This window comes from Bufo gargarizans, chromosome 3 (genome assembly GCF_014858855.1).
Source record: "Bufo gargarizans isolate SCDJY-AF-19 chromosome 3, ASM1485885v1, whole genome shotgun sequence".
In the NCBI taxonomy this organism is placed as follows: Eukaryota; Metazoa; Chordata; class Amphibia; order Anura; family Bufonidae; genus Bufo; species Bufo gargarizans.
This window is the reverse complement of record NC_058082.1, coordinates 284,459,535-284,474,203: the sequence shown is the minus strand read 5'-3', so window position 1 is coordinate 284,474,203 and position 14,669 is coordinate 284,459,535. Positions and strand designations below refer to the sequence as shown.

General features: G+C 46.2%; 1 protein-coding gene across 1 annotated transcript in view; it reads right to left on the bottom strand.

Annotated features, from left to right (window-relative positions):
* The window catches only part of MMP28 (matrix metallopeptidase 28), a 75,078-nt gene extending 62,581 nt beyond the window's left edge, over positions 1 to 12,497 (bottom strand). Inside the window, exon 1 of the mRNA XM_044288149.1 lies at positions 12,021 to 12,497. Coding sequence (XP_044144084.1) covers positions 12,021 to 12,110 — 90 coding nt within the window. The 5' untranslated portion in view covers positions 12,111 to 12,497. The remainder of the gene's footprint in view (positions 1 to 12,020) is intronic.
* Positions 12,498 to 14,669: the final 2,172 nt, after the last annotated feature.

Sequence of the window (14,669 nt, the reverse complement as noted above, 5' to 3'; positions counted from 1 at the left end):
TCACTTTCTAGGCAATGTGAGTAAGATCTGAGCTGTTGGACCTTTGGGAAACAATCAATTATATGTGTACTGTAATTTTGTGGGGGGGGGGGGGAAACAAAAAACGAATATTCGTTTTTACGAATATATAGCACTATATTCGAAATATTCGCGAAATCGCGAAGTTGCGATATTCGCGAAAAAAATTTGCTTTTCGAATATTCGCGCTCAACACTACCCAGCACCCAGGCAGAGGAGAGAGGTCCCGTAACAGAGAATCTGGCTTCATGTCAGCAGAGAATCAGTCTTCATATCATAGCAGAGAATCAGGCTTCACGTCACCCACCACTGTAAGAGTCAATTTTCATAAATTTAGGCCCAGAACCCAGGCAGAGGAGAAAGGTCCCGTAACAGACAATCTGGCTTCATGTCAGCAGAGAATCAGTCTTCATATCATAGCAGAGAATCAGGCTTCACGTCACCCACCACTGCAACAGTCAATTGTCATAAATTTAGGCCCAGCACCCAGGCAGAGGAGAGAGCTCCCGTAACAGAGGATCTGGCTTCATGTCAGCAGAGAATCAGTCTGCATGTCATAGCAGAGAATGAGGCTTCACGTCACCCACCACTGCAACAGTCCATTGGCATATATTTAGGCCTAGCACACAGGCAGAGCAGAGAGGTCCCGTAACAGACAATCTGGCTTCATGTCAGCAGAGAATCAGTCTGCATGTCATAGCAGAGAATGAGGCTTCACGTCACCCACCACTGCAACAGTCCATTGGCATATATTTAGGCCTAGCACACAGGCAGAGCAGAGAGGTCCCGTAACAGACAATCTGGCTTCATGTCAGCAGAGAATCAGTCTGCATGTCATAGCAGAGAATGAGGCTTCACGTCACCCACCACTGCAACAGTCCATTGGCATATATTTAGGCCTAGCACACAGGCAGAGCAGAGAGGTCCCGTAACAGACAATCTGGCTTCATGACAGCAGAGAATTAGTCTGCATGTCATAGCAGAGAATGAGGCTTCACGTCAGCCACCACTGCAACAGTCCATTGGCATATATTTAGGCCCAGCACCCAGGCAGAGGAGAGAGGTCCCGTAACAGACAATCTGGCTTCATGTCAGCAGAGAATTAGTCTGCATGTCATAGCAGAGAATCAGGCTTCACGTCAGCCACCACTGCAACAGTCCATTGTCATAAATTTAGGCCCAGCACCCAGGCAGAGGAGAGAGGTCCCGTAACAGACAATCTGGCTTCATGTCAGCAGAGAATTAGTCTGCATGTCATAGCAGAGAATGAGGCTTCACGTCAGCCACCACTGCAACAGTCCATTGGCATATATTTAGGCCTAGCACACAGGCAGAGCAGAGAGGTCCCGTAACAGACAATCTGGCTTCATGACAGCAGAGAATCAGTCTGCATGTCATAGCAGAGAATCAGGCTTCACGTCAGCCACCACTGCAACAGTCCATTGTCATAAATTTAGGCCCAGCACCCAGGCAGAGGAGAGAGGTCCCGTAACAGACAATCTGGCTTCATGTCAGCAGAGAATTAGTCTGCATGTCATAGCAGAGAATGAGGCTTCACGTCAGCCACCACTGCAACAGTCCATTGGCATATATTTAGGCCTAGCACACAGGCAGAGCAGAGAGGTCCCGTAACAGACAATCTGGCTTCATGACAGCAGAGAATCAGTCTGCATGTCATAGCAGAGAATCAGGCTTCACGTCAGCCACCACTGCAACAGTCCATTGTCATAAATTTAGGCCCAGCACCCAGGCAGAGGAGAGAGGTCCCGTAACAGACAATCTGGCTTCATGTCAGCAGAGAATCAGTCTTCATATCATAGCAGAGAATCAGGCTTCACGTCACCCACCACTGTAAGAGTCAATTTTCATAAATTTAGGCCCAGAACCCAGGCAGAGGAGAAAGGTCCCGTAACAGACAATCTGGCTTCATGTCAGCAGAGAATCAGTCTTCATATCATAGCAGAGAATCAGGCTTCACGTCACCCACCACTGCAACAGTCAATTTTCATAAATTTAGGCCCAGAACCCAGGCAGAGGAGAAAGGTCCCGTAACAGACAATCTGGCTTCATGTCAGCAGAGAATCAGTCTTCATATCATAGCAGAGAATCAGGCTTCACGTCACCCACCACTGCAACAGTCAATTGTCATAAATTTAGGCCCAGCACCCAGGCAGAGGAGAGAGCTCCCGTAACAGAGGATCTGGCTTCATGTCAGCAGAGAATCAGTCTGCATGTCATAGCAGAGAATGAGGCTTCACGTCACCCACCACTGCAACAGTCCATTGGCATATATTTAGGCCTAGCACACAGGCAGAGGAGAGGTTCATTCAACTTTGGGTAGCCTCGCAATATAATGGTAAAATGAAAATAAAAATAGGATTGAATGAGGAAGTGCCCTGGAGTCCAATAATATATGGTTATGGGGAGGTAGTTAATGTCTAATCTGGACAAGGGACGGACAGGTCCTGTGGGATCCATGCCTGGTTCATTTTTATGAACGTCAGCTTGTCCACATTGGCTGTAGACAGGCGGCTGCGTTTGTCTGTAATGACGCCCCCTGCCGTGCTGAATACACGTTCAGACAAAACGCTGGCCGCCGGGCAGGCCAGCACCTCCAAGGCATAAAAGGCTAGCTCTGGCCACGTGGACAATTTAGAGACCCAGAAGTTGAATGGGGCCGAACCATCAGTCAGTACGTGGAGGGGTGTGCACACGTACTGTTCCACCATGTTAGTGAAATGTTGCCTCCTGCTAACACGTTGCGTATCAGGTGGTGGTGCAGTTAGCTGTGGCGTGTTGACAAAAGTTTTCCACATCTCTGCCATGCTAACCCTGCCCTCAGAGGAGCTGGCCGTGACACAGCTGCCTTGGCGACCTCTTGCTCCTCCTCTGCCTTGGCCTTGGGCTTCCACTTGTTCCCCTGTGACATTTGGGAATGCTCTCAGTAGCGTGTCTACCAACGTGCGCTTGTACTCGCGCATCTTCCTATCACGCTCCAGTGCAGGAAGTAAGGTGGGCACATTGTCTTTGTAGCGTGGATCCAGCAGGGTGGCAACCCAGTAGTCCGCACAGGTTAAAATGTGGGCAACTCTGCTGTCGTTGCGCAGGCACTGCAGCATGTAGTCGCTCATGTGTGCCAGGCTGCCCAGGGATAAGGACAAGCTGTCCTCTGTGGGAGGCGTATCGTCATCGTCCTGCCTTTCCCCCCAGCCACGCACCAGTGATGGACCCGAGCTGCGTTGGGTGCCACCCCGCTGTGACCATGCTTCATCCTCATCCTCCTCCACCTCCTCCTCATCCTCGTCCTCCTCGTCCTCCAGTAGTGGGCCCTGGCTGGCCACATTTGTACCTGGCCTCTGCTGTTGCCAAAAACCTCCCTCTGAGTCACTTCGAAGAGACTGGCCTGAAAGTGCTAAAAATGACCCCTCTTCCTCCTCCTCCTCCTCCTCCTCCTGGGCCACCTCCTCTTCCATCATCGCCCTAAGTGTTTTCTCAAGGAGACATAGAAGTGGTATTGTAACGCTGATAACGGTGTCATCGCCACTGGCCATGTTGGTGGAGTACTCGAAACAGCGCAACAGGGCACACAGGTCTCGCATGGAGGCCCAGTCATTGGTGGTGAAGTGGTGCTGTTCTGTAGTGCGACTGACCCGTGCGTGCTGCAGCTGAAACTCCACTATGGCCTGCTGCTGCTCGCACAGTCTGTCCAGCATGTGCAAGGTGGAGTTCCACCTGGTGGGCACGTCGCATATGAGGCGGTGAGCGGGAAGGCCGAAGTTACGCTGTAGCGCAGACAGGCGAGCAGCAGCAGGATGTGAACGCCGGAAGCGCGAACAGACGGCCCGCACTTTATGCAGCAGCTCTGACATGTCGGGGTAGTTGTGAATGAACTTCTGCACCACCAAATTCAGCACATGCGCCAAGCAAGGGATGTGCGTCAAATTGGCTAGTCCCAGAGCTGCAACGAGATTTCGCCCATTATCACACACCACCAGGCCGGGCTTGAGGCTCACCGGCAGCAACCACTCGTCGGTCTGTTGTTCTATACCCCGCCACAACTCCTGTGCGGTGTGGGGCCTGTCCCCCAAACATATGAGTTTCAGAATGGCCTGCTGACGTTTACCCCGGGCTGTGCTGAAGTTGGTGGTGAAGGTGTGTGGCTGACTGGATGAGCAGGTGGAAGAAGAGGAGGAGGAAGCCGAGAAGGAGGAGGTGGCAACAGGAGGCAAAGAATGTTGCCCTGCGATCCTTGGCGGCGGAAGGACGTGCGCCAAACAGCTCTCCGCCTGGGGCCCAGCTGCCACTACATTTACCCAGTGTGCAGTTAGGGAGATATAGCGTCCCTGGCCGTGCTTACTGGTCCACGTATCTGTGGTTAGGTGGACCTTGCTACAGATGGCGTTGCGCAGTGCACACTTGATTTTATGGGATACTTGGTTGTGCAGGGAAGGCACGGCTCTCTTGGAGAAGTAGTGCCGGCTGGGAACAACATACTGTGGGACAGCAAGCGACATGAGCTGTTTGAAGCTGTCTGTGTCCACCAGCCTAAATGACAGCATTTCATAGGCCAGTAGTTTAGAAATGCTGGCATTCAGGGCCAGGGATCGAGGGTGGCTAGGTGGGAATTTACGCTTTCTATCAAATGTTTGTGAGATGGAGAGCTGAACGCTGGCGTGTGACATGGTTGAGACGCTTGGTGACGGAGGTGGTGGTGGTGGTGGTGTTGGTGGTACATCCCCTGTTTGCTGGGCGGCAGGTGCCAACGTTCCTCCAGAGGCGGAGGAAGAGGCCGAGGCGGCAGCAGCAGAATAGGCCGAGGCGGCAGCAGCAGAAGAGGTAGCAGGGGGAGCCTGAGTGACTTCCTTGGTTTTAAGGTGTTTACTCCACTGCAGTTCATGCTTTGCATGCAGGTGCCTGGTCATGCAGGTTGTGCTCAGGTTCAGAACGTTAATGCCTCGCTTCAGGCTCTGATGGCACAGCGTGCAAACCACTCGGGTCTTGTCGTCAGCACATTGTTTGAAGAAGTGCCATGCCAGGGAACTCCTTGAAGCTGCCTTTGGGGTGCTCGGTCCCAGATGGCGGCGGTCAGTAGCAGGCGGAGTCTCTTGGCGGCGGGTGTTCTGCTTTTGCCCACTGCTCCCTCTTTTGCTACGCTGTTGGCTCGGTCTCACCACTGCCTCTTCCTCCGAACTGTGAAAGTCAGTGGCACGACCTTCATTCCATGTGGGGTCTAGGACCTCATCGTCCCCTGCATCGTCTTCCACCCAGTCTTGATCCCTGACCTCCTGTTCAGTCTGCACACTGCAGAAAGACGCAGCAGTTGGCACCTGTGTTTCGTCATCATCAGAGACATGCTGAGGTGGTATTCCCATGTCCTCATCATCAGGAAACATAAGTGGTTGTGCGTCAGTGCATTCTATGTCTTTCACCGCTGGGGAAGGGCTAGGTGGATGCCCTTGGGAAACCCTGCCAGCGGAGTCTTCAAACAGCATAAGAGACTGCTGCATAACTTGAGGCTGAGACAGTTTCCCTGGTATGCATGGGGGTGATGTGACAGACTGATGGGGTTGGTTTTCAGGCGCCATCTGTGCGCTTTCTGCAGAAGACTGGGTGGGAGATAATGTGAACGTGCTGGATCCACTGTCGGCCACCCAATTGACTAATGCCTGTACCTGCTCAGGCCTTACCATCCTTAGAACGGCATTGGGCCCCACCATATATCGCTGTAAATTCTGGCGGCTACTGGGACCTGAGGTAGTTGGTACACTAGGACGTGTGGATGTGGCAGAACGGCCACGTCCTCTCCCAGCACCAGAGGGTCCACTAACACCACCACGACCATGTCCACGTCCGCGTCCCTTACTAGATGTTTTTCTCATTGTTATGGTTCACCACAACAACAAATATATTATTTGGCCCAATGTATTGTATTCAAATTCAGCGGGATATAAATTTGAGGCCTAGTATTTAGGCGCTGGGTGACCGGTATGGATTTAGTGACAGAATTAGACTTGGAAATGCACAGAAGCGTGTGTGTGTGAAGTTATTCTGAATGACCCAATGTGCACCTTGAATATTATATACCCTTTTAGGGATAGATTTCAAATAGCTCTGATATAGCAGAAACCACTAAATTATGAAATTGCTAAATTGGGAATTGTACTTCAACCCAGAACAAAAAATGTGCTTTGACGGACACTAAATATCTTGCCCAGCAACAACAGTACAGCGGTGGGTAACGAGAGATTTAGAGGGAATTAAATTTGAGGCCTAGTATTTAGGCGCTGGGTCACCGGTATGGATTTAGTGACAGAATTAGACTTGGAAATGCACAGAAGCGTGTGTGTGAAGTTATTCTGAATGACCCTATGTGCACCTTCAATATTATATACCCTTTTTGGGATAGATTTCAAATAGCTCTGATATAGCAGGAACCACTAAATTATGAAATTGCTAAATTGGGAATTGTACTTCAACCCAGAACAAAAAATGTGCTTTGACGGGCACTAAATAACTTTCCCAGCTACAACAGGACAACGGTAACGAGAGATTTAGAGGGATTTAAATTTGAGGCCTAGTATTTAGGCGCTGGGTGACAGGTATGGGTTTAGTGACAGAATTAGACTTGGAAATACACAGTAGCGGGTGTGTGTGAAGTTATTCTGAATGACCCTATGTGCACCTTCAATATTATATACCCTTTTAGGGATAGATTTCAAATAGCTCTGATATAGCAGAAACCACTAAATTATGAAATTGCTAAATTGGGAATTGTACTTCAACCCAGAACAAAAAATGTGCTTTGACGGACACTAAATATCTTGCCCAGCAACAACAGTACAGCGGTGGGTAACGAGAGATTTAGAGGGAATTAAATTTGAGGCCTAGTATTTAGGCGCTGGGTCACCGGTATGGATTTAGTGACAGAATTAGACTTGGAAATACACAGTAGCGGGTGTGTGTGAAGTTATTCTGAATGACCCTATGTGCACCTTCAATATTATATACCCTTTTTGGGATAGATTTCAAATAGCTCTGATATAGCAGGAACCACTAAATTATGAAATTGCTAAATTGGGAATTGTACTTCAACCCAGAACAAAAAATGTGCTTTGACGGGCACTAAATAACTTTCCCAGCTACAACAGGACAACGGTAACGAGAGATTTAGAGGGATTTAAATTTGAGGCCTAGTATTTAGGCGCTGGGTGACAGGTATGGGTTTAGTGACAGAATTAGACTTGGAAATACACAGTAGCGGGTGTGTGTGAAGTTATTCTGAATGACCCTATGTGCACCTTCAATATTATATACCCTTTTTGGGATAGATTTCAAATAGCTCTGATATAGCAGAAACCACTAAATTATGAAATTGCTAAATTGGGAATTGTACTTCAACCCAGAACAAAAAATGTGCTTTGACGGACACTAAATATCTTGCCCAGCAACAACAGTACAGCGGTGGGTAACGAGAGATTTAGAGGGAATTAAATTTGAGGCCTAGTATTTAGGCGCTGGGTCACCGGTATGGATTTAGTGACAGAATTAGACTTGGAAATACACAGTAGCGGGTGTGTGTGAAGTTACTCTGAATGACCCTATGTGCACCTTCAATATTATATACCCTTTTTGGGATAGATTTCAAAGAGCTCTGATATAGCAGGAACCACTAAATTATGAAATTGCTAAATTGGGAATTGTATTTCAACCCAGAACAAGAAATGTGCTTGAACGGACACTAAATAACTCGCCCAGCTACAGCACTAGGGACAGATTTAGCTGGATATAAATTTGAGGCCTAGTATTTAGGCGCTGGGTGACAGGTATGGGTTTAGTGACAGAATTAGACTTGGAAATACACAGTAGCGGGTGTGTGTGAAGTTATTCTGAATGACCCTATGTGCACCTTCAATATTATATACCCTTTTAGGGATAGATTTCAAATAGCTCTGATATAGCAGAAACCACTAAATTATGAAATTGCTAAATTGGGAATTGTACTTCAACCCAGAACAAAAAATGTGCTTTGACGGACACTAAATATCTTGCCCAGCAACAACAGTACAGCGGTGGGTAACGAGAGATTTAGAGGGAATTAAATTTGAGGCCTAGTATTTAGGCGCTGGGTCACCGGTATGGATTTAGTGACAGAATTAGACTTGGAAATACACAGTAGCGGGTGTGTGTGAAGTTATTCTGAATGACCCTATGTGCACCTTCAATATTATATACCCTTTTTGGGATAGATTTCAAATAGCTCTGATATAGCAGGAACCACTAAATTATGAAATTGCTAAATTGGGAATTGTACTTCAACCCAGAACAAAAAATGTGCTTTGACGGGCACTAAATAACTTTCCCAGCTACAACAGGACAACGGTAACGAGAGATTTAGAGGGATTTAAATTTGAGGCCTAGTATTTAGGCGCTGGGTGACAGGTATGGGTTTAGTGACAGAATTAGACTTGGAAATACACAGTAGCGGGTGTGTGTGAAGTTATTCTGAATGACCCTATGTGCACCTTCAATATTATATACCCTTTTTGGGATAGATTTCAAATAGCTCTGATATAGCAGAAACCACTAAATTATGAAATTGCTAAATTGGGAATTGTACTTCAACCCAGAACAAAAAATGTGCTTTGACGGACACTAAATATCTTGCCCAGCAACAACAGTACAGCGGTGGGTAACGAGAGATTTAGAGGGAATTAAATTTGAGGCCTAGTATTTAGGCGCTGGGTCACCGGTATGGATTTAGTGACAGAATTAGACTTGGAAATACACAGTAGCGGGTGTGTGTGAAGTTACTCTGAATGACCCTATGTGCACCTTCAATATTATATACCCTTTTTGGGATAGATTTCAAAGAGCTCTGATATAGCAGGAACCACTAAATTATGAAATTGCTAAATTGGGAATTGTATTTCAACCCAGAACAAGAAATGTGCTTGAACGGACACTAAATAACTCGCCCAGCTACAGCACTAGGGACAGATTTAGCTGGATATAAATTTGAGGCCTAGTATTTAGGCGCTGGGTGACCGGTATGGATTTAGTGACAGAATTAGACTGGGATATGGCCAAAAAATGAACAGACTATTGCTGGTTAAATGCACTTGGTGTGACAGCTTCACCCTGATGTAGGCTTTAGCCAAAAAACAACCACACCATTGAGGGTTAAATGCACTTGGTGACAGGCGCAGCTTGCCCCTGATTTTGTATATGGCCAAAAAATGAACAGACTATTGCTGGTTAAATGCACTTGGTGTGACAGCTTCACCCTGATGTAGGCTTTAGCCAAAAAACAACCACACCATTGAGGGTTAAATGCACTTGGTGACAGGCGCAGCTTGCCCCTGATTTTGTATATGGCCAAAAAATGAACAGACTATTGCTGGTTAAATGCACTTGGTGTGACAGCTTCACCCTGATGTAGGCTTTAGCCAAAAAACAACCACACCATTGAGGGTTAAATGCACTTGGTGACAGGCGCAGCTTGCCCCTGATTTTGTATATGGCCAAAAAATGAACAGACTATTGCTGGTTAAATGCACTTGGTGTGACAGCTTCACCCTGATGTAGGCTTTAGCCAAAAAACAACCACACCATTGAGGGTTAAATGCACTTGGTCGCAGCTTGTGCTGGCGCACCACAAGACACAAAATGGCCGCCGATCACCCCAGAAAAATGAGACTGACAAACGGTCTGTGCAGCCTAAAAACAGTGAGCAATTGAGGATCAGCAGCTCAATGATCCACAGCTGCAGATCGATCAGTTAATCAAGTCCTTTGGAGGAGTTAATCTGCCTAATCTCACCCTACTGTCGCAGCCGCAACCTCTCCCTACGCTAATCAGAGCAGAGTGACGGGCGGCGCTATGTGACTCCAGCTTAAATAGAGGCTGGGTCACATGGTGCTCTGGCCAATCACAGCCATGCCAATAGTAGGCATGGCTGTGATGGCCTCTTGGGGCAAGTAGTATGACGCTTGTTGATTGGCTGCTTTGCAGCCTTTCAAAAAGCGCCAAGAAAGCGTCACAAAAGCGCGAAGAAAGCGACGAACACCGAACCCGAACCCGGACTTTTACGAAAATGTCCGGGTTCGGGTCCGTGTCACGGACACCCCAAAATTCGGTACGAACCCGAACTATACAGTTCGAGTTCGCTCATCCCTAATCATGTTCTCTATGTTACGCTCTGAAGCGGAAGACTCTTAATGAGTATCTGACTGCTGTATTCTGCAAGTTGATATCAGGGATTAATTTGGGTTATAGGTACATATTATATATTAGGGAGCTGTACTTAAAGGGGTTGTTCACCTTTTGCTAAGTGATGGCCTATCCGTAGGATATGTTATCACTAGCTGATCAGCGGGGTCTGTTCAGCAATATTTCTATCGTCAGAAGCGGACAGCTCCATCTACTTTGTATTGGACTGCAGCGATGACCTCAGTCCGTTACAAAGGAGATGGAGCTTTCCGCTGAGCAGCTATGGATGGAACCCCTTTTAAACCTATTCTCTGTAATGGAAGGTCGAGATACTATAGAGGGATTATCTGCATCAAGTCCCAGAATTGTTGCAGGGATAATGACAGCGCATGCTAGAAAATTGCACCATGTGCTGATTGTGGCTTATGGGAATTTTTTTATGAACAAACAAGACTTTAAAAAGAGGATCTGTCATCTCTCCTGACAAGTCAGTTTTGGTAACTATTTGCATTCCCCATGTAATGATTCTGGAGCATCTAGTCCTTTGGCTCTATGCAGTAAAGTTACTGATGGGTATTACCAGCAGTGGGGGTGTCTGACTCTGTCCAATCAAGACTGTACAGGGACACCACCCCCTCCCAACTGGTAACACCCATCTGTACCTTTACTGCAAGCTTCTGACAATTCCACATTCAACATCTTCAGATTGACTTCAATGTGCAAAACTCATGCAAACTCTAGGACATGACTGACATATTACTCTGAAGCAGATTTTATGGTGGTTTCCATAGAAGTCAGTGGGGATGCAGAACCTCACTCAAAAACTCTTTATATAACACTTGTAAAAACTCCAATAAAGACACCAACAAATTACAAAACTGTCACCAAAATCAACTTGTCTTCCGCTACAGATTTTTTTTTCTCCTTTGCCCATGTGAACATAGCCTGAACACCGCAAAATAATGGAGGAGATCTACTGATACTAGTGCAATGTATGAACCAGCGACCACATTCTTTGCAAGGGTACACATCCCCCTTATGAAAATTGCAGGTTGGACCCTTTTTTTTTTTTTTCCCTCTCAGTACGTACACGTCAATCGAAGGCATAAAACTGAAAAAATTTGAAAATTTGAAAATGAAAGGTAGAATCCCGTTGGTTGCTATGGGCAACTAAGCCAGGTTTCCTTTGCACCAGTTTTGATAAATCTCTCCCCAGGAGGGGAATAGTTTGCGACTCGGGGCACACAGACTTCCGGAGGATGCGTCTAATTTAGACTCATCTTCACAATAAAGTGAACCAGTGTTTTAATAAAGGTCTCGATCACCTGATGGGGCAGCATAAGGCCTCATGCACACGAACGTTGTTTGTTTCCGTGTCTGTTCCGTTTTTTTCTGCGGATAGAATGCAGACCCATTCATTTCAATGCTGTCCGCATCAGTATGTTCGTTCCGTAGCCCCGCAAAAAAAATAATAGAACATGTCCTATTCTTGTCCATTTTAGGCATTGCTACAAGGGATCTGCAAAAAAAAAAAAAAAACTGATGGCATACGGATGTCATCCGTTTTCTTTTGTGGACCGCAAAACACATACAGTCATGTGCATGTAGCCTAAAACTGTTAACCAAACATTAGCATACTGATGCTAGGTTTTAAACATACATTATAGCACATTTGGAAAAGAACAAGCAAGTTAAGGACATTTTAAAAGGTAGAAAGCTAAAATGTTCTTCACATGATACTTTCTTACTGTCCGAAACATCATGAAGCGGTCATGCCAAAAATCCGGTCTTACCTCAGCCTTTTGGAGAGCATCCTCAGTACCTAAATCAATGCAGGAGCACAGACTAATGAGAAGAAGCAGAGAACAAATTGCAGCTATCATTCTTATATGGGTCGTGTATCTTCTCTTCGCTCAGGACCTTCGATATTTTAATAAAACCATCACAATTGCGGCAGACACTTCATCCACATTTCATAGATGACTTGAAGCAGCCAAGCTGACCAGGCTTTTGTCAGCCTATCTCCAGAAATTATTTACGCCCATTCCCTTATGGCTATGAACATGTCCTTTTCTTATGGAAACACAGATCCATCTCTTTAGGTGGCCTTTTGCGTCCCGAGTAGACGTTCTCTGTCATCACATATCTACCATGGTCACAATGGCCAGCAGGTAGAGAGGCGTGAGTAGTAGTAGTCCAGCCAGCTGTGCATGGGAGTTATGTTCCCTGTGCTGGGGTATGCAGCTGGCAATCTTTACTGATTACATGGATCCAGGCACCTCCCTGGGCAGGAGGAGCATTGCTAATCAACAGCAGGCTGGGAACAGTCACAGGAAACTCACTTGTTTCTGCACTGCTCACAGAGTGAATCATTTTAAAAATTCTTAACCCTTTTCTTACCTCTCAGTGAAGGTTTTTTCCCCCTAAGCTGCACTAAGACCAAGAAAACAATGGGGCACATTTACTAAGACCGGCTTTTTACACCAGTCTTAGCTTCCCCCTTGAGCTGCTGTAAGATTCGCCTAAGGGCTTATGCACACCACTGGGATCTGCAAAACACGGATCTTAGACGTGTTCATGCCAATATTTTTTTTCCAAACTCCTGTAGAAATGTCCTATCCTTGTGCTCAAAACAGACAACAATAGGACATGTTCTATCTTTTTAGCTGGGTCGCGGAAAGGATATACTGTTTCGTCCCCAATTGAAATGAATGAGTCTTCAAAAAAAATGTGGGTGAGATTTGGACCAAACATACGAAAATGTGTATGAGCTGAAAATTGGAGCATCTATGGCAGGCCTTGCACCTGGCATTTACCCTCGCTTCCAGGCTTAAATGTTAGTAAATGTGGCATCCGATCCCTTCAGATGTCTTTAGGTTTGTATGTGCTTACAAAGCCCGAGCAGTCAGCTAATTGATGCAAGCCTACCTGCTGACACCTCTACGGTCCGTCACAGAGAGCAGCGTCCGTCGAAAACTGGCCCGTGTGATGGCAGAAGTGAATGGGTCTGCATCTGCAAACGACGGGCACAAGGCCGATGCTCGTGCAGTGCAGACCGCTATTTGCAGTCCGCAGCACAGGGCACATTTGTGTGCATGAGCCTTTATAGTGACTTATGATTCAGTGAAGTGAGCATAGTACATTGAACCCACAGTCCGGTCAGGAACTCCCTGCATCATAAATCACAACGATGTTGTGATTTCGGGTCAAATGAGCTTCTGTTGGTCCAGGAGATGTGGCTGTCACATGGTCGTCTTAGGCTACTTTCACACTAGCGTTTTTGCTGGATTCAGCAAAAACGCTTCCGTTACTGATAATACAACCATCTGCATCGATTATTAACGGATCTGGTTGCATTATCTTTAACATACCCAAGACAGATCCGACAGGAACTCCATTGAACGTCAATGGGGGACGGATCAGTTTTCTATTGTAGCATAGAAAACAGATCCGTCCCCATTTACTTGCAATGGGGGTAATGCTGGATTCGTCTTGCTCCGCATCCCAGGACGGAAAGCACAATACAGCATGTTGCGGTTTGCTCTCCGGTCTGGGAACCCAACTAAACAGAACAGAATGCATTTTGGAGCATTCTGTTCAGTTTTGTCCCCATTGACAATAAATGGGGACAAAACAATTTTTTTTTCCCTGGTATTGAGCCCCTATGACAGAATTTAATACAGAAAACTTAAACGCTAGTGTGAAAGTAGCCTGCACACATGTGCATATTTACAAACAGAAAAACTAGATTTCTGTACACAAAATCCGCACGTGGAACTTGCAGATTTTGTTGCGGATTTAATGCCATTTTGCTGCAGATCTCACCCTTTGCATTGCAAACAATAAAATCCACACAAACAATTCACATGCTGAGGATTTCATAATCCAGGTCAATTTCCGCACAGAAAGAAAAAGCTAATTATACATGAGTTATTTAATCTCATTCACTTTGCTGGTGCTCTATTGCGTCACGTTTTTTTCTCACAAGAATTCGCAACGTGTGCAGGTAGACTTCTACTGACCTAAAGATCAACTAATATTCACTAGGGAAAACTACAGAAATGGAGTGCAGATTAATGGCTGCATACAACTCTCCGAATCAGTCAATTTCCTGTAGCCAACCGAGGATCATTCGAGCAGAGAAAGCAATGCAGCTATAGTTAAACATGTAGTAAAGTGTGACATCGTTCACACTGATAACTCTCAAAGTTTTTATTCCTACAGAAAGAATTCAGTGTATGAAATATTTAATGGGAGCAATAAAGTGAGAAAAATAAAGTTCGGACTTACAGTAAGGGCTCATGCACACCACCGTTGGGTCCTTGCGAATCCGAAAATACAGATACCGGAGAATGCTTTGAGTTTTGCGGAATGTAAGGGCCGGCCCCTAATATAACAGTCCTATCCTTGTCCATAATGCGGACAATAATAGGATATATTCT